The 19,554-nt window shown below is 42.5% G+C and overlaps 2 protein-coding genes across 2 annotated transcripts; one reads left to right on the plus strand and one right to left on the minus strand.

Annotated features, from left to right (window-relative positions):
- Nucleotides 1–5,588: 5,588 nt before the first annotated feature.
- On the minus strand, nucleotides 5,589–9,567 carry pts (6-pyruvoyltetrahydropterin synthase). Its single transcript, XM_063221234.1, has 6 exons — nucleotides 9,304–9,567; nucleotides 8,852–8,931; nucleotides 8,694–8,716; nucleotides 8,503–8,559; nucleotides 8,094–8,164; nucleotides 5,589–7,747 (listed from the first exon to the last, which is right to left on the minus strand). The coding sequence occupies exons 1-6, from the start codon at nucleotides 9,396–9,398 to the stop codon at nucleotides 7,624–7,626; spliced, it is 450 nt and encodes a 149-aa protein (XP_063077304.1). The 5' UTR covers nucleotides 9,399–9,567; the 3' UTR covers nucleotides 5,589–7,623.
- A 2,934-nt stretch (nucleotides 9,568–12,501) lies between these two features.
- rcvrnb (recoverin b) lies at nucleotides 12,502–17,244 on the plus strand. The gene is made up of 6 exons (XM_063221235.1): nucleotides 12,502–12,566; nucleotides 14,076–14,199; nucleotides 14,786–14,977; nucleotides 15,129–15,240; nucleotides 16,568–16,685; nucleotides 16,856–17,244. Coding segments are annotated over exons 1-6 (612 nt in total). The 3' UTR covers nucleotides 16,857–17,244.
- The last annotated feature ends 2,310 nt before the right edge of the window (nucleotides 17,245–19,554 follow it).

The raw sequence follows: 19,554 nt of genomic DNA on the forward strand, positions 1-19,554 counted from the left end.
CACACACACACACACACACACACACACACACACACACACACACACACACACACACACACACACACACACACACACACACACACACACACACACACACCTGTTGACACCCACAGTAGACCTACAGTATATACGCCAGACATCAATAACACTGTTGCCAGACAGAATGATTTACTAGCTGCTTGCCCTTCACAAAAGCTATCAAAAGGAAAAGGGTCTTAATTCAAAAGCTATCAAATAAGCCCTTTTGTCAGCTAATTATACATTATTGAGATCAGTGTTTGTACTGTACAAAGGCCAGTCTGAGGTAATTTATGGCCAACGGATGCCAGGGGAAGACAAATGCGACAGCTCAGGTCACCATGCAGGCAGGTTTGATGTGATTTATTTCAAATTAATATGCCGAGGCAAAATACCAACGTTGCGACTTGCCCACACGTTGTTGATTTATTGCGTTACATTACATGCAGTACTCCCATTCACATTCACAGGAGGATACAACATAGCAGCTAAAGTCAACACAAAAGTTAAGACAAAAAAAACAGCTGTACATTTTTGCTTTATATCCTCCTCATCCTCCTGGCTGCCCCCATTCAGTGGATATCCCCGAGGGATATACACACACACAGGCACACACACACACGCGCATGCACACAAACACACACACACACGCACAGATATCTCAGAGGGCACACACTGAAACAAGCTATTGTGCGTCAGGGGAAGACAAGAGAAAGAAATCGTGTGTGTGTGTGTCTTAGATGCTGAAAGTTTCTTTTTATTATTTTATTTTACTGCAAGAAGAAGAAGCAGCCTCCAGGTAGGACAGCTGCAGGCCTATGTATGTGACTACGTACGAAGACGAAGGACGGAGGGTGTGTGTGTGTGTGTGTGTGTGTGTGTGTGTGTGTGTGTGTGTGTGTAAGTATGCATGTACAGTAGACGAAGATGGAGAAGGGGAATGTAGTGTCTTTGCATCCCCCGCACACAGGGCCGCGGACAGCTTTAGCAGGGCCCGAGACAATTTTTTTTTCTGAAAGTCCTACGCCAGCACCAAATACATACCACAATATAAGGAGGACCCAATTCTGGGCCCCCTCTCTCTCTCTCTCCCTGGGACCGGGACAAGTGACCCCTTTGTCCCACCCCTGTGAGCTTCCCTGGCCTTCGCTTCCTCCATATGCACACCCCCCTTATCCTTTGGCATGTTGCCGTATTGTGTGTGCATGTGTGTGTCTGTGTGTGTCGTTGCTGCACTCCCGAGGAGGAGAAGAATGGGTCTTTTGTTTAGCGTGTGGGCACGGCACACATTAAAAAGATAACTAACTGTGCGGGCGGCCAGGCTTCTGGGGGCCTATCAGCATCTTGTTCACTCCTCCTGCTTGCTGATTTTTACCTTCGCCAAGGAGGTTATGTTTTTTATTACCTCCGCCAAGGAGGTTATGTTTTCGGTCGCATTGGTTTGTCTGATTTTCTGTCTGTCTGTTTGTCTGACTGTCAGTAGGATAACTCAAATCGTTGTGCGCAGATTTTGATAACATTTTGTTGAATTGTTGGAAATGACAGGAACAAGTGATTAAATTTTGGTGGTGATCCTCACGACCAGTATCCATGATTTTTTTTTTAAAAAAGATGCTTCACTATTACGGGAAAGGGTCAATATTGACATTCCAGTGTCTAACTCCACAAAAGCAAGGCAGAAAGGCTTGAAAATAATTTGGGTGTTGTAACATACTGTAGTCAAACGTTCTATCAAACAGCTTCCTTGGTGGAAGTCTGCACTCTCTGAGTGCATTTCTACTTTTTAAGGCACAGAGCATAAGCAAGGACGGATCATGACTCCATGGGCCCCTGGGCCAGACAGCAAGAAAGGCCCTATACTATGGGTCTTGCTAATTTACAAAAACATGTAGGGTTTTAGACCAGATGTTAGAGACCTTGTTGGTGGAATTGGGGTTTGTCCCCTGAGGACAATTTGAAAATACAAAAGTAAGGGGTCTTACACACCAGGGCAGTAAAGCCTCGCGGAACGGCCGCGTTTTTTACCGGCGTCTGTGAAAATACATTGAAACCTATCTGTCCTTACACACCAACCGGCGGTAGTCGGGCGTCAGCGGCGCGGGAGCCGGCTCCGCGCCACGCTGCATTTGGAAAATAGAACTTGAGCGTATTTTTCACGCCGGCAACCGGCGGTGTCTCATTCAAATGAATGGCAAAGTAGCACGCTAGCTTTAGCTGTGGGGAGGGTTTTGAACAGGACTGGCCGCGCACGCCGACGCTGTCAGTGTGAAAGGCAGAGAAAAACACGCCGGCCGAAACTAAGCAGAAAGACCGCGTCCGTCCTGCGACCGTTCCGTTCCGCCTTGGTATGTTTTGGCCCTTAAAAGTGTGATTTTGATGCAACAATGAGAATGGGAGTATATAGAGGCTTGGGCTTCAGGACCTCCTTCACTCTTGGGCACCTGGTCCCAGGCCCATGCAGTAATTCCTTGAACATACAGTATCCTGTCAGGAGTGGAGTGGAGTAGGAGAAGATTAATGCTTAGTGCTTTATGGTGGTGATGTACTGCTCAGAAGTTATGTTGCGCGCCATTTATAACATATTTAATTGACTAATTTTGTCGAGTTCAGATAGTGGCTATGCATGTGTGAATTACGGATGTTTGGAGTTCTGGAAGATGATGGAATTAATTTGTCACTCTGCAAAGTTGTGGCAGTTTAGCCTATGCTCGGCTCCAAATCCTCCGATGCGCACTTGCAGATCTGACCAGACGGACTTCTGCGGACGAGCTTCGTGACATAATTATGATAGTTTACCAACACAAATGGATGGCACGCTACCAACAACAACGCGGAATGGATATTTGAGGAAGAGAAGAGGACTGGAAGGAGGATTAAGGAACAAGCGAGGAGGAAGGATGGCTAGGTCGGGAAGTCAAATGGAGGCGAACTTTAAGAGGTGGACAAGAGACGGACAGGGAGCTATACAGTTTGTGCATTGTGGTGCTCATGCCACTAGTGCTGTCTGTGTCCTATTGCCTTCCCTAACACCGGATTTAAGTGACTTTTGTTGTGTCGCTTGCCATGACAACGCACCAGCGGCAAAAGTGTTTTTTTTTAATAGGCCGCCTTCTTCAATAATGCCGTCTCTACGACATCCCGATCGTGTGCCCCTCTTCAAGATTCTCACATCCATGACGTCACCGTACCTCTTCCATATGGCAACATATTAGACATTAAAGCTTTTGAATCTTGAATCTTCCTAGTTTTTGGATAACGTATTTCTACAACAACATTACTTATTTTCCCTGTCAGGTAGTAACCTTGTATCTCTTGTAACCTTCTATCTTGTTCTTAAGAAAATGTGGACTCCAGGCCCTTCTATTTGTTTCAGATTCTTAGTATAGGCCCCTGTAGTAAGATAAATGCTTCTGAGACTCTTGTGTTGGTTTGTGATCTGCAGAACGGAAAGTCAGCAGAACAAGCAGAAAAAAAGTGAAAGTCCAACTCCCATTGTCATTGTCACACAGCACTCCACAGCACAGTGGACACTGCACACAATGAAATTGCATTTATGCCTCACCCGTGCACAAGGGAGCAGTGCGGCAGGACGGTACCATGCTCAGGGTACCTCAGTCATGGAGGAGGATGGGGGAGACAGCACTGGTCAATTACTCCCCCTCACCAACCTGGCGGGTCGGAAGTCAAACTGGGAACCTTTGGGCTACGAGTCTGACGCCCTAACTGCTTACCCATGACTGTCCTAAATGAAGTTGCATAGTGTTCCTTTAACTGTACCAGGATTACCACTGCCACTCAAATATGACATCATCCCCATGAGGTAAGGGCCTGCGGATGCAGACAAACAGTGACTATACACAGGCCTGTCACCACCAGGCAAGCAAACTAGGCAATTGCCTAGGGGCCCAAACTGAAAGGCTCCACTACGGTAATGACTGGTTGTGTCCATAGTGCATCGAAATGACAGCAAGGACTGAATATGCAAGCAAGAGCTTTGTGAATGACAGCATGACACCTCCCTAAATCCAATGACTGCAGGGCGGTAAGCGACCCAAGCCCCCTTTTTGCCTAGGGCCCCCAATTACCTTGAAACGACCCTGATTATACAAGTTACAAAGCCAAGGACATAGAACAGAGAAGGCATGCCTCAGCTAGCTGTGGACCCGCTAACGCTGACCTGATTATCATTTTAGGAAGACATTATCCAAAAAATTCTCACAAGGCAATGGTGTAATGACAGGTTTTCACCCTGTGATTGATATAATATTCTCCGCTTTCGATTCCACATGGCTGAGCTGCTAATCTGCCATACAGGGCATTTTCCCAGTGGGCCGGCGGTCCTCAGGGGACTGATGCAGTTGGGCGCCATTGGGCGCTTCCCCTGTGCACGGGTGAGGCATAAATGCAATTTCATTGTGTGCAGTGTCCACTGTGCTGTTGAGTGCTGTGTGACAATGACAATGGGAGTTGGACTTTCACTTTTTTCTGCTTGTTCTGCTGACTTTCCGTTCTGCAGATCACAAACCACTGTTGGTGTTGGTTCTTTTTTGTTTTTCTTTTGTTTTTCCCATTGCGACTGGCCCACTGTTTAGAAGGGGGTGATCCATTGGTCCAGCTTTAATACATACGTAGACAATGGACTTAGGCAGTCAACTTTTCATGGGGACCAACGTATCTTTTAATATGGTTTTATTTTGGCCAAATCATACTGTTTGGAAGCAGAATTTTGTTCACAACCTCAAAGCAAGCAAATCCACGGACCCCCTGCCTGCAATCTCTGGCGCACCCCAGGTTAAGAACTGCTGTCGTAGAATGATGGGGCTGTGTGAGGGGCTGATCCACGCCTGCCACAGACGCCCGGGCCGTATTTTACACCCAGTTCAGTCCTGATTCTACAGGTAAAAGTAATTGCAGGTCTCCGCATGCGTTTGAAGGCAAGGGATTTTGATGTCCTCCTGTTGGGAGCAGAAAAGCTGAGCAGAAGAGTGCCTGGAAGGGCCTTGGGGGTTGTTGGAAGTGGTGAGTGGTGACACATACTGTAGGAATCTGACTCACGGTGATTAAAAAGACGATATGTGATGTGTAGACTTATCTTTATGGTCCTCCTGTGCACCGCTAGTCAGACTGTCGCCACATAGGCCTACAGAAGTGCCTCTGCTCAGCTTCATTTTACCTCAAGCCAGGAGGACAACACATGTATTACCCAGTTCAAGTGAATATTGTAACCAACAATGTCTGGAAAGGTTTTAAAAACATACAGTATGAGTATGTTAAAGGTATTATGCAAACGGTCCCTTATGTCCACGACCCTCCTGCAGTATTTCTGAGACCCACTTAGGGGTCCCGGCTCCCAGTTTGGGAACCACTGGCTGATGATGTGTAGACATATCTTTACGCCCCTGCCGTGCAAAGCTAGTCAGACCGTCGCCACATACAGAATGACCTCTTCTCAAATTAATTTCACCTCCACCCATGAGGTATTGCTTCCAAAAACACCCACAACATTCACTTGTTGTCCCCAATACTGAGGACTGAAAAACAAAGAATAAAAGCTTGACACTTTTGGACTCTTCTTTTCACTTTATATCAATTGTTGTGGATTAAAACAAGTTAAATTACAAGGGTTACATATACTGTATAAAAAACATTTTATTCCTATTTTAAAATAACAGACACTGAAAACCAGTGTAAAAAGAAAATGGCACAAACTCCAAAGTTCATCATTCAACATCTCACGGTCATCTAACAAATACTGAAGCATACAAGGACAATTCATTTTGGTCTCAAGTGTCAGCAGAGCCATCTCTAAAAGCTGCAATTGCACCCTCTAGTGGTTCTATCTGAGAACTGCCTGAGGAGGTTTTCCTATCTGGCTATGTACAATATTCTGAGTAGAAGGATCTCATGTTATGCCCCGACATTAACCTGGCCCATACGGTATGGGGCCAAACTTTCAAGTCATCATCCAGTTTGTTTTGCAAGCAACAGGCTATCAGAGTCCAACTTAACAGAATGCATTTTAGTACACTAGTTCACCAAAGCTAATACATACAAGTCTCAGTGAATGTCTGCAGGTCCACAGGTCCAGTTTTAATTACATTGGAGGGCCTGGCAGAGAAGGCTATGTGGAGACGGAGAGAGAGAGAGAGAGAGAGAGAGAGAGAGAGAGAGAGAGAGAGAGAGAGAGAGAGAGAGAGAGAGAGAGAGAGGGAGGGAGGGGAGGAGGAGAAGTGAACGGAACAGAGGGATAATCTCTGGTCAGTGTTACTGTTATGTAATCCCTGTTGTTCATAAGGATTTGAACACTTGGCCTGGCAGTGCCATGGGCACCTGCTGAGTTACACTAATCCAGTTATTTCAATCTTGGAGCTCGGACCCCATGTGGGGTCGCCTGGAACTCAAATCGGGGTCGCCTGAAATGTCTAGTGGTGGAAACGAATACTATAATACAATATTTCAACTAATATTACATTTAAAAAGACATTGTGCAATCTGAAACTTTTGTAAATCTATAGAAAATCTAAAATCTAAAATCTGTAGAATTAAAACTGCTCCTATTGTTGTATCACCCATTCATTCATTTCATTCATTCGTATATTCATAGAGGTGGTTCACATGAAAACAAAACATAAAAAACTATTATAAACACATTGATAAGCACAATGATTAACACTTGACCATGTAATGCCACATGCCCGTTGTGTAAAGTAGCTTATCCCATAGCCTACTGCCACATTGGCAACTAAGAACAGCATGTAAGGATTTTTCGCCAGTTCTTCTAGAATTTTACTGGAACACTCTACAGCTCTTTAGAAGTCTGTGTTAAAATCTCGCAAAGTCCTTATGACATCATAATGAGAACTGACATATTTGGCAATATTTGAATCACATATTTGTGATGGTGCTCCTCAAAGGGTTAAAACACTTGAGGCACAAGAGGGGCTCCAACTCACTACTACACTTCAGATAAGTCACGGTATTCATTCATCACTTCGTCATTTCTTATTAACCGATTTTAGCCAAAGGCACCTACACAAAAACGTCTGCTCAATGCCTCAGCCCTCTTTGGAAAAAGGTGTCCTCAGTCTATAAAAAACTAAATATCTCAGCCACCGAAGCACATTTAAAAAAATCTTGCATTAGAATGTGTTCATTCAGCTAACTAGCCACATTTTTATTTTAAAAACCCCAAATCTCATGAGCCTGATTGTTGCATCTATGTCGCTCCAGGCGCCTTAGGTCAATGCGTATACAGCATGTGGCATCAATGGGTTAATAAATGAACATAGGCCTATGTAAATGCAAATGTGTCCATGTGAATTTCAGTCCTTTTTGGCAAGGTACTAGCCGGACACAAATGTCATTCCTAACTTGAAGTTGTTGTTTTTTTGCAAGATAACTTGGTAACCTCCTATTTCTAAAAAGCATACTCAAAAATCAGGGATGGGAGACAGCAGAGTGGATTGTCTTCGTATGAGGAAGTCTGCACTCCTCAACGCCGATCAGTGAACAGCAGATGATAGTTTTGGTTCCTTTCTCCACCTCCACGGAAGGGATACTCTCTGGCACAAAACACACACACACACATACTCTATCTCTCTCTCTCTACTCGCCACGGTACACGACTATGTTTTTGTCGGTCTCGTGCACTTTGACCTCGTAGAGGAGGTTGGGGGGGAGAAGCTTGGCCAGTCCGTCCCAGATGAACACAGCCAGGTTTTCAGTAGTGCTGCACAACACACAACACACACAGTATGTTAATGTGATGCAAGACAAAAGCATTTTTCTCCGTTTCTGTGTTTCATACTGCCCTACAAAGGCAAAGTGCTGTAACTTCATATTTTTTTAGACTGAAAATCTCTTCCTTACAACTCTTTTATCTTGTGAGAAAGCCAAATGTGTTTTGTTTTAGAATTATTGTTATTCCAGATTTTCAGCAACTACAATATCCAACCTAACACTTAGGCTTTGAAGGCATTTTTCTCAGTTTCAGTGTTGGTGACATTACTGCACGTTGCCTTTATAGGGCAGTATAGTTAACACGGCAGAAATTAGAAACCTGCCCGGACCCTCACCTGACCACATCAGCAAAGTAAGGCACGTCTTTATCCAGGTTTTTATGGTCAAGTGGCTCCATGATCGCTTTCTGTGTTGTGTATGTGGACAGGGGAAAGAGAAAAAAGACCCACAGGACGTAAAAACATGCAGCAAGAAAGGTCAATTGCAAATCAAAAGTAATCTAAAGTACATTTGTTACCAGGTGATAACTTACACGTTTTTCTTTTTTCTGATTTTTTGAAATGTAAAAATGTAATACACAGCATTGCATTAATACACATTTCCTTACATACATTATTAAATGGACTCTTCTCAATATTGTGGTTTGCCTCAATATACCGCTGACACTATGGTCTGTTATGTACATATGAGAATGCAATACAGTGCATTGCATATTATTCCTGTACTCGCGGCTGACGGTCTTACCTCAATGTACTGCTTGAGATCTGTTAGATTCATCACCATTCCCGTTCTTATATCAATCTGTTGAAATTTGAACTCAATTATGGCAGAATGTTTACTCAGATCTAAAGAGATGTTTACATAGAGTGACAACAAGCGCTGAACAGTTCACATTTATATTCTACTTGAATGAATACATGAAGATTATATCATACCTTCCCTCGGACGGTGACTTCCACTAAGAAAAACATAAATACAGTGTGATTCTTCGAGTGGTGTCTTAATGGAATAGTAGACATAAACATTTTTTGATCTGATTATTGACCTTCATTCACCTATCCAAATCAAGACATAGGGTCTATATCAGCCATACCTTTGTAGTTGTGGCCATGGCCATTTGGGTTGTTGCATTTGCCAAATATTCTCTTGTTTTCTTCATCCGATAGTGCTTTACTGTGGAATTATCAAGAAAGAAAGTGTAAATACATTTTTATTTTTATTTATTTTTTACATAGGATGCGTTTGTCGGGGTAATATTTTGTCACAAAGCTTCTCATACTGGTATTACATCAAAGATTCTCTGTTCTAAATTATTATGCATTAAGAACGTCTCTGATTACATGACTACACTTCCCAAGGTGCTGTGCGCCTGACGCAACAGGTATAATAGCCTACTTCCTACTTTAGAGCTGCTCACAGAATAGAGCCGTTTTAACATTGTGCAATGATATATTGGAATCAAACATACAGGATATTGATCTTGTCATACAGTCCTTACGCGGCATGACCACCTGAAAAACATTTACTGAGAGAAGTTTCCGTTACCTATGCAAACGATGACAGGCGCTGAAGCTCTGCACGCGAGTGATGTAAGCAATGCGCTCTGGTAAACATTGTGAGTCATTTACCATCCCCGCCATTATAACGTTGTAATAAATAACAAAAGCCCAAGACAGTGTCTACAATTAAAGGGAGTCGATGTGTTTCTTCGATATGCTTAGAGCATCAGTGAAATTTGTGAGAAATCCCACAATGGATTCTGTCGAGATGAACGGAGCGCGCAGCCCCGAGTCCCCGTCTTTCATCTCCAGCTGTAATGCAATTGGTGGATGAAGGGGCGGTGCGTGCCCGGCTAGAGGTCATACGTAGTAGCCCGTTCATTCATTGCCATCACACAACATTTTGGACATACATTATAAGCTACCACTGTGCGATGATGCCATTGAATTTAGACTGCATTCCTTGATTAATGTTGTAATAAATGCATTTGTGCCACAGTAACTAATCATAATCAGCATGAATCCAATTCTATGTTCATATTTGAACTTGTTAAACGCTGTGAGGTCTGAGGTGATTCTAGGGTCTGATGGGGCCTCAAGCGAAAATGGGAAAGGAATGAAACCAATCGGCCACTAATTTAGTGAAGTAGATATTGAATAGATCTAAGGGCTTAGGAGCCCCAAGCGGCTGCCTATGTAATGGGTAGCCGTGACAAGAGATGTGGACTTGTGACTTGTGACTTGGACTGACTTGTGACTTGAGTCACAAATGACTCGACTTGAGACTTGACTTGCCAATATTAGGAATGACTTGTGACTTGACTCGACTTGTATGCTATTGACTTGAGACTTGACTCGACTTGACAGTTTTAGCTTGCAATGACTTGCAATAGTCCTCCAAGTCAATGAATATATATTTTTTTTGCATTTGTGTGTGAATAAATGCATGAAAGAAAGAAAAAATAAACGATTTACCTTTAACCATAGTCACAAACAAAAAGATATGACCAATTGTGGGTTGCATGGTCACCCAAAAAAACATGAAAGCTTGTCTGCAGCCGTGGTGTAATGATTAGGGAGTTGGGCTGAAGATCACAGAGTTGCAGGTTTGAATCCCACCCTTGGACCCATCCATGACTGAATTGCCTTTGAGCAAGGCACCTAACCCCACATTGCTCCAAGGACTGTTACCAATATGTGCGTTGGATAAAATATAAAAGTAATTTAATGAATAATTATAAACCGTGGTAAACCCATGGTTAGTTTTCAGTGTAAAACCATGGTTCAATTTATAGTTCAACCTAGTAAAACCAAAAACCAATGCCGAACCATGCTCAAAAAACTGAAATCATGGTATACCATGGTCGATTTTCGTAAAGGACATGACTGGCGAAGGGGGACATGCAAAGCAGTGTGGAGAGGTAATGAATTCATGACCAAAGGTAATTGTCAATATTGCACATAGAATACAAGGTGACTTGCTAAGGACTTGGAAAAAATAAGACTTGGACTTGGACTTGACTTGGCTTTGGCACGACTTGGACTTGGACTTGACTTGGTCAAATGTGTCGTAACTTGTGACTTGACTCGGACTTGATTGGAAGGACTTGAGACTTACTTGCGACTTGCAAATTAGTGACTTGGTCCCATCTCTGGCCGTGACAAGATGCGCATCTGAGTGAGGTGCCAACAGGCCTACTATGAGGTATGAAAATGTATTACCTGAAAGGTTTAATAATAATTTAAAAATATATACATATATAAGTATCTTAGAATTAGTTCAATTAGTTATTTTCCTAGAAGAACTACTGACACAGATTTCCGTAACTAGAAATCACTCAAAGCACTCTGATGATCCCTTCTGCTAATCCAGTAGTTTGAATTAAATTAAAGTGATATCGGCCTGCCAGTCCCCTGCTGTCTGGCTAAGCCAATGTAAGTCTGCCATGCCTGTAAATTCTTTTAAAAGATCATGTTATGGTCAGTGACATAAGAACTATCCAACAGAGCAGGCCCATCAAATCACTTGGCGGGGGGGACTCTCAAGGTAGGGACTGATGATCACTCCACAGGCCCCTGGATCAGACAGCAAGAAAGCCCCCGATGGCAGCATTGGGTGTTTAGCGGAGATGTTAAAGAGCCTTTTTGCGCTGGGAGTTTGGGGGTTTCTCCACAGAGAAAATGTTACATTATGTGTTTTTTTGTAGCACAGAGGCTTGGCCCCCCCCGTGGCTTTTGAGACCCTGGGCCTGGGGCCGGTAGGTCTGTATAGTAATCCACCCTTATGGTCAGTAACATGAGAAATATCCATCAGTGCAGGCCCATCAAATCACAGGCAGACGGAGTCTCAGCCATGGCTAGATTGGTCATAATCATGGCATTTACCAGGTGGACTGTGGATGATGTTTCTCCTCAATGCTATCAGTCCTCATGTCGCTACAGCAGGCCTCCTCCCGATAATCATGTATTAACAAAACATTTTTTGTTGTTAGGGTAAATGTGTATCATATTAGATGACTAAAATGCTATCAAAGGCCTCATTGTTTCTCTCAATCCCTGGTGGACCGGCCTTGTCTAACAATGCCTGTCTTCATTTTTCATCCTAGTCCAGCCCTGCTGTCAGCCTCCACTCTAATCTGCAATCAGGTTTTGTTATGTGGGCAGGGGTGCTGACAGGATGGGGACAATGAGGCCAGTTGTCTCGGGCCCAGGAAGATGGGGGGCCCTGAATTGGGTCTTCATTTTGTATCTATTGGGCTGGGGGGGCCCTTTCAGATGACTTTGTCCTGGCCTCGGCCAAAGCTGTCAGCGGCCCTTAATGTGGATATTTAATGAAAGGGGAACCCGCACTGCTCGTGGGGGTATTTAAAGGAGGGGGGGACCCTGGTGGCTCCAGTCCCCATTCACCGGTGGCTCATTCACATTCACCACCCATTCCCACAACTCATTCAAGGCAACTCTCCAGCTCCACACACACACACACACACACACACACACACACACACACACACACACACACACACACACACACACACACACACACACACACACACACACACACACACTACATCTTCACACACTCGCTGTCTCTCCAGCCGTCAACATAGTGCAAAGACATAGAATTCGGCTTCTCTCTCATACACACACAAACACACAGACACATTCACGCAGTCTGCAGCCTCAGACACACATTTCCCCAGTCTCCACAGACAGTAAGACACAGGACCAAATCGGTTATTTGGGGATGGGGAACGCGAAGAGCTGTGTCCTTTCTAAGGAGGTTCTGGAGGAACTGAAGCTAAACACCAGGTATTTACTTATACATTTACTTAACCATGTGCTAACACAGGCTACTTAAAAACACAAGTCCTATACACAGTAAAAAAAATACAAATGGTAGTTTTAATTTAACTTAGAGAGTCAATTTAACATTGCATTTGCTGCCAGAGTGCTCTCTAAGTGTTGAATTAACACTGCAGTCTTTACTATGTACTTGCAATCTGCAGTCATTGTTCTGTATATTTCCTGTGCATTTTGTATCTGTAAGTGATGTATGCTCTGATTATGTTCTCAATTAAGTCTCTTTGGATAAAAGTGTCTGCCAAATGCAGTGTAATGTAATATAAACACCAGATTTGACCTCAGCAAAAAATGTATTTGCAATTGTAAGCTGTTAGTCATACTCCACTAAGCATATGGTTAGTAATCACTGTTTTATGAACTTGTGTTCGTATCCTTGTGACTTTTACTACCATTGTTTATTAGCTTAATGAAGTAAATTCTATTCATTTCATAAACTTCCTTTTCATTCTGTGCACTCAACTCAACTGTGGCTTGCCCTGGGGCCCTTTGTGCAGTTGTTGCTCCACTGATGTGATTGAGGCTGGCTGATCACATGATGTTACTTTTCCAACCAGGTTCACACTGTTCATTTGCTGCCCAGTGGTCAAGTTGTAAAATCAAACCAGGGGGAATGGTCAGAGATGGATTCTGATTATTAGGGGTTTGGGGGAAAATGTTAAAAACACAGTTGTTAAAACAGCAATTTTAACTCAATATGTGAATGAAAAGCCTTGTTTGACTATTTTCATTGTCAAAACTCGAGCCCGGGGTGCATCAAGCGCCACTTGAAATAAAATTAAAAATCACAAAATCCTGCTCTTCTCTTGCAATGTTGTTCCTTTAACCTACACTAACTTCCTTGCAAATTGCTAGCACATTTGATCCATGTCAAAGGGTCGCACAATAGACTTGAGTATGAATTAAGTATGAATTGCAGTGAATTGGCATTTTTGACAAAATCAGCGCCAAGTCTGTTTTTAGGCTGTTTTGATCAAAACCAGTAAAGAAATCATTTGGAAGAATGCTCCAGTTGTCCCCCCACTTCCCCAGGACATCAAGCACTCAAATCATGGCTAAGGATGGGTACATGGGTGTTCAAACATGGCTAAAAGGATTAGCGTACATAGGGGCCTCAACCTTGCTAAAGGCTTCAAAAACATAATCTGGGCAAAGTTCCTCAAGTCGTCTATTTCTCCTCCTTTTCATTGATTCATCGATTGATTGATTGATTGATTGATTGATTGATTGATTGATTGATTGATTGATTGATTGATTGATTGATTGATTGAATAGATTGATTGGCTGACTGATTGATTGATTGATTGATTGATTGATTGAATAACTGATTAATTGATTGACTGATTGATTGGTTGATTGATTGATTGATTGATTGATTGATTGATTGATTGATTGATTGATTGATTGATTGATTGATTGATTGATTGATTGATTGATTGATGCCTCTGACTGCGACAGGTACACAGAGGAGCAGCTGTTCTCCTGGTATCAGACGTTTCTGCGTGACTGCCCCTCGGGCCGCATCAGCCGCCAGAAGTTTGAAAGCATCTATGCCAGCTTCTTCCCTGATGCTGACCCCAAGGTTGGTATGGTTCCTACCGCCTGCCGCCTTCAGCGTCGGGGGGTGTTATTCACCCCGTCTGGAAATATTTTCCCATAGTCACATGTGGACAATACATTATCCCTTACGTAATATAATGTCATAATTAATTTGAATTTATTTGCAAGAACCATCTTTTTTTTACTTGCAAAGCACTTTGTGTATGACATGGGCTTGAAATGAAATATATCTGCCTTGCCTTGCATTGCATTGCCTTGCCATGCTGAGGCCAAATAACTGTATGTAATGTAATCTAATGTAACATAAATCTCCTTTCTTTGCCTCTCCTTGCTTTGCCTAGCCTTGCGTTACCTCACCGTGCCAAGGTACAGTAAAATAACTGTATGTTATGTAATGTACTTTAAATAAATTTCTACTCTCCTTTCCTCTCCTCTCTTCTCTCTCCTCACCTGTCCTCTCTCTCTCCTCTCCTCCCTTCTCTCTCCTCCCCCCCTCTCCTCCCTTCTCTCTCCTCTCCTCCTCCCCCCTCCTCCCCTCTCCTCTCCTCTCCTCTCCTCTCTCTGCTTTCCTCTCCTCTCCTCGGCTCTCCTCTCCTCCCCTCTCCCAGGCCTACGCGCAGCACGTGTTCCGGAGCTTCGACCAGAACAGTGACGGCACACTGGACTTCAAGGAGTACATCGTGGCGCTGCACATGACCTCGTCAGGCAAGACCGCCGAGAAGCTGGAGTGGGCCTTCGCTCTATACGACCTGGACCGCAACGGGAGCATTACCAAGAACGAAATCCTGGAGATCGTCAGGGTAACGCGAGTGAATTTGTTATTTCATGTATTTTATTGTATTAGGGATTATGAAAAGGGGCTGTGTTGTCTTACCTGTGCTGTTTTGCTTCCATGTTTACTTTAAGGTTCGTGTGCTCCAGTTTATTTTTCCTTCTTCTTTTTTCGGGCAGTCAATATTCAATATGATCTCCCAAGAAGACCAGATTACCCTGCCTGAGGATGAAAATACCCCCGAGAAAAGAGCAGACAAAATCTGGGACTTCTTTGGAAAGCAGGAAAATGGTAAATGCTCTTTGTTATATTGTTCTGTGAACAGTTCCACTTCCAGTGTTCCAGTGCTATTTACACCCAGGAAATGACCCCATCGTAACTTTGTTGACTTCCTAACTCCAGGTGTTGTGACAGTAGGCCTACAGGGTTGTAGGTCAGAAGAAGTTAGAATAATAATTACATACAGTATGCAGCGCATCTGCTGTTGATGTTTAGTCATTTTCTATACGTTCTTTGGCAGGATGTGCTCAAGCTCCACAAACTATCTTACTTCAAACCAGCTGGCTAATGCTTGCTATCAGGGACGCTGACAGTATTGCCCGGGCCCAGGACAAAATTATCGGGAAGCCCCCCACCCCTTCTCAGGGCTACTGACAGGTTTGACTGGGCCTGGGACAAAATCATCTGAAAGGGCCCCCCTCTCAACACATACAATGTAATGGGGAGTAGGGCTGTCACGATAACACATTTTGCTGGACGATTAAAAATTCTTGCGATAAACGATAATATTGTCTTCTCTGTCATTTTAAAAAAAGTATAATGACAATGGGATGAAAATGCGAATACACCCTTTCTAATTTTGAAAGTGTCGCAGCAGGGGGTGCTAGATAGAGGGGTAGATAGAGAGATAGACAAGGTAGACAGACTTAAAATGAAAAGCAGACCAACGTTTAAGCATCACCGTGCTGAGTGAAATGTGCCTATTGATATTCAGTCTTAGAGAGAGTGACGAGGAAAACAAAGAAGCATGCAATAACTTATTGTGGCAAAAAAAGTGTGTGCGCGCGTGTGTGCGTGTGTGTTTGTATGTGTGTGAACTGCTGGAAGGCTGCTTGTACTCAAATGTGTGCCATATGTTTAATGTGCAATAATGTGTATTAGGCTTTTGTGTATTTTTGTATTCATGTAAGCTGATCATCTTCCTTCGGTACTCTGCTCCACCACTCTAAGTACTCTACCCCACTATATTGTTTTCCTTTTCTGTTTTTCTCCTTTTTGTTTGTTCGTCATGGGCGTAGTTGGAGAGTCCCCCGGGTGGCTGAAACATGCAATGACATCAAGTCGAGGAAATTGCAAAAATACACACTATAACATGGAATTTATATAAATCCCACTATATTTTTGCAATACATTATAATTCCTATTATATTTTTATGAATATAAAAGTCCCCGATACAAAAGTCAAACTGCTTATTGTGGTTTGCAGATGAGATATCTGAGGAGGAGTTCATCATTAATTTCCTTCAGTACTCTATTCCACCACCCCCACCGTACTCTATACCCCAATATATTTTGTTTTCCTTTTCTGTTTTTCTCGTGTTTGTTTTGTCGTTTGCAGATGAGATAACGGAGGGGGAGTTCATCCAGGGTGTGATGAACAACAAGGACATCCTGAGGCTGATCCAGTTTGACGAGCCACAGAAGGTTCAGGACCGGCTGAAAGAGAAGCAGCAATAGTAATAATAATAATAATAATAATAATGACTTAGTTTTATATAGGGCCTTAGTTTTATAAAGGGTTTTATATAGGACTGGCTGAAAGGGAAGCAGCTGTAGCAGAAGGTTCAGGACCGGCTGAAAGAGAAGCAGCAGTAGCAGACATTCTCTCTTTTCTTTTCCTGTGCAGGATTTCAGTTGAAGGAGGTAGGTCTGCACACTTAGCCTTGCGACGCCATCCTCTGGATTTTGGCTCCGCACATCGTCTGGCAAAAGCCTCAAGCTCGGTTCCCTCAGTGTTTCGCCAATCAGCAAACAGTTGAGAGTGGTGACTTAGAACTCACCCGTGAGCTCCGTTACTGATTGGTTAAGGTAACTATATTCACACTTTCGTTTTGTTATTTGTATGCTTTTGCGACGCTATAACGTAACAGGCATGCTAATAAAGCTCAATATGGGTTTTAATTTCGGTTCTCTCAGTGTTTCGCCAATCAGCAAACAGTTGAGAGTGGTGACGTAGAACTCACCCGCGAGCTCTGTTACTGATTGGTTAAGGTAACTATATTCACACTTTCGTTTTGTTATTTGTATGCTTTTGCGACGATATAACGTAACAGGCATGCTAATAAAGCTCAATATGGGTTTTAATTTGAGTTTGGAACTTCAATTAATTTAAGATCAGACCATCTCCCATCGTCCACGGAGACGGATTCCTCATGGCTTTTGCCAGACTGATTGACGGAGTCAACAGTCGGCTATTCACCCAGGCTACTGCACACTGCCAATAAGCTCCAAAAAAAAACTTTGCTTATTGGCAGTGTGCAGAATAAAGTTTATTTTTTGGAGCTTTTTGGCAGTGTGCAGACCTACCTCCTTCAACTGTCTGACACTTTTGTCTGGCACCTGCAAAAAGTGTTTTTGGATGTGCGCACCCTACAGTGCAGGTTTTCACCATCACATCCTTATAGGTAAAAATATTACTTATAGATATTACTCATATAGACAATTGCTATCTCTATGCTATATGCTTCCATACAAAGGCAAAGTGCAATAACTACAATATTTAAACTGAGAAAAAGGCCTTCAAAGTATTGGTATTAGGTTGGCTATTGTAGTTAGTGCAAATTTGCAATATTGCTAAACAGGACACATTGTTGTGAAGTTGTGAGTTGTTGTGAAGACCATTTTCAGTCAAAACTCTTTATTTTTTTTAAGTTACTGCACTTGCTTTTGTACAGCAGTATACTGTACTGTATATAATGCTTCATGCTTCTGAAGTTATCTTTGTAGAACTAGTAAATGTTCAATATACCATGACAGTTTTATATCATCTTTTTATTTGCGTTAACACAACATATTTTACACAGATACATAGCATATGTACATTATTAAATGGTAAAAAAAACCCAGCTCATTCACATATTCTTCCCTCTTTTTTTCGCTGAAAATAACAGTCATTATCTCTTACAAAACATGTCTGCGATACAAAGACATAAAATAGCCCACACCATATTTACATTCTTTTCAAGAAGCCTGTTGAGAACACACAATATACTGTTACTGTCATGGTATTTAATTACAATTACAATTGTACATTAATCAGTATAAAAACTTTACATCTTACAATCACCATAACAGTCATCACATTAACAGTGATTCCTTCCACCAAATGAAAAACTGTAATATTTGTAACTTCAATACTGTACATGTTTTCGAATGGCGGTGTATGCTTGATTTGTATAAAATCTTGTGTTCTGTATAACTTCATATAACTGAGATCATCTGCGCTAAGTTCGCTAATTGGGTCTCGAACCCTTGACCTACGTGTACCAGTCAACGCTCCAGGTCAGACATGGGAGGCACAGCACGGTACCGCATAGCTAAAGGTCCAACCCGATAACTCAGTGCTACCAATACAATGTGAGTATTCGGTAGGGAGGTTTACTAAAGTTCTAGATCTCTAGTTGGAATCTGTTACATTCAATGCTCATAACATTGAACAATGTCTTCATGTGTGAATATACATTGTATTTACATAAAGCAGCAACCTAATCTATAGCGGCTTCCTCATAGGATATCCTTTCTTTTGATGTTCAATAAAAGTATTCATGAAAAAGGTAACATTTGTGAATGGGCACCATGAATTCTGGAAATAAACTGCTAGAAATATTACACAGTGCACCTTTAAAGCCAACAGTATTGATTCGTAATGGACTGTAGAGCTAGTCCGGAGTGGAAAGAGAACAGGTAGGCTATACTGTATGTTTTACCTCAACATGAATAATAAATAGGACCTTTAAGATAGCAGCTAGAAACGCACTTGTAAAGCACAGTACAACGAAGCAAACCATCCAATTCACAGTGAACGTCAATGCTACTGAACAACATATTTTCATATCAAAAGCTGATGATAATCTATTAAGAAAGACGTAAAATACCTCGCATCACTGACCACCCACAGTTATCACTCACTCATTCATCTCTTTTATGGCTATTTAATAGCCATGAGATTAGAGAACTTGTCTTCCGAGAATATAAACCAAAACATTCTGGTTCCTGTAAATTCCTGTAAATTTACGGTATCTGGCAGTTCTCACTGCCAATTGCCTTATCTATCCACCTGGGCAAAAGAATTCTGCCGAGTCACACCAGTTGGTTTACTGAAAAAGCTACAACAAATATGTAGAAGTGAAGCACAGTTAAATATGGGGGGTATTCAGATTTCAGAAGCGGACTAGGGTCAGTATTCTGTTTAAAACAAGTTCTTGAATGTTCCGTTTACATGTGCAGAAGAGTGCTAAGGTCCCAAAATACCCCCAGAATACCCCACCACGGCCACATTCCGAATGAATAAGGAGTTTACATGACTCGTGCGATAACTGGACACCG

The sequence above is a fragment of the Engraulis encrasicolus genome, chromosome 17 (genome assembly GCF_034702125.1).
Source record: "Engraulis encrasicolus isolate BLACKSEA-1 chromosome 17, IST_EnEncr_1.0, whole genome shotgun sequence".
Classification (NCBI taxonomy): Eukaryota; Metazoa; Chordata; class Actinopteri; order Clupeiformes; family Engraulidae; genus Engraulis; species Engraulis encrasicolus.

Bases quoted from the DNA above. Each gene is read 5' to 3' on its own strand.
- pts (XM_063221234.1), bottom strand. From the start codon at position 9,398: ATGGCGGGGATGGTAAATGACTCACAATGTTTACCAGAGCGCATTGCT. The intron at 8,932-9,303 runs GTAACGGAAACT...ATAATTCCACAG, and splicing joins GCCTGTCATCGTTTGCATAG to TAAAGCACTATCGGATGAAG. The intron at 7,748-8,093 runs GTGAGGGTCCGG...TGTGTTGTGCAG, and splicing joins TACTTTGCTGATGTGGTCAG to CACTACTGAAAACCTGGCTG.
- rcvrnb (XM_063221235.1), top strand. From the start codon at position 12,502: ATGGGGAACGCGAAGAGCTGTGTCCTTTCTAAGGAGGTTCTGGAGGAA. The intron at 14,200-14,785 runs GTTGGTATGGTT...CCCCTCTCCCAG, and splicing joins TCCCTGATGCTGACCCCAAG to GCCTACGCGCAGCACGTGTT. The intron at 14,978-15,128 runs GTAACGCGAGTG...TTTTTCGGGCAG, and splicing joins AAATCCTGGAGATCGTCAGG to TCAATATTCAATATGATCTC.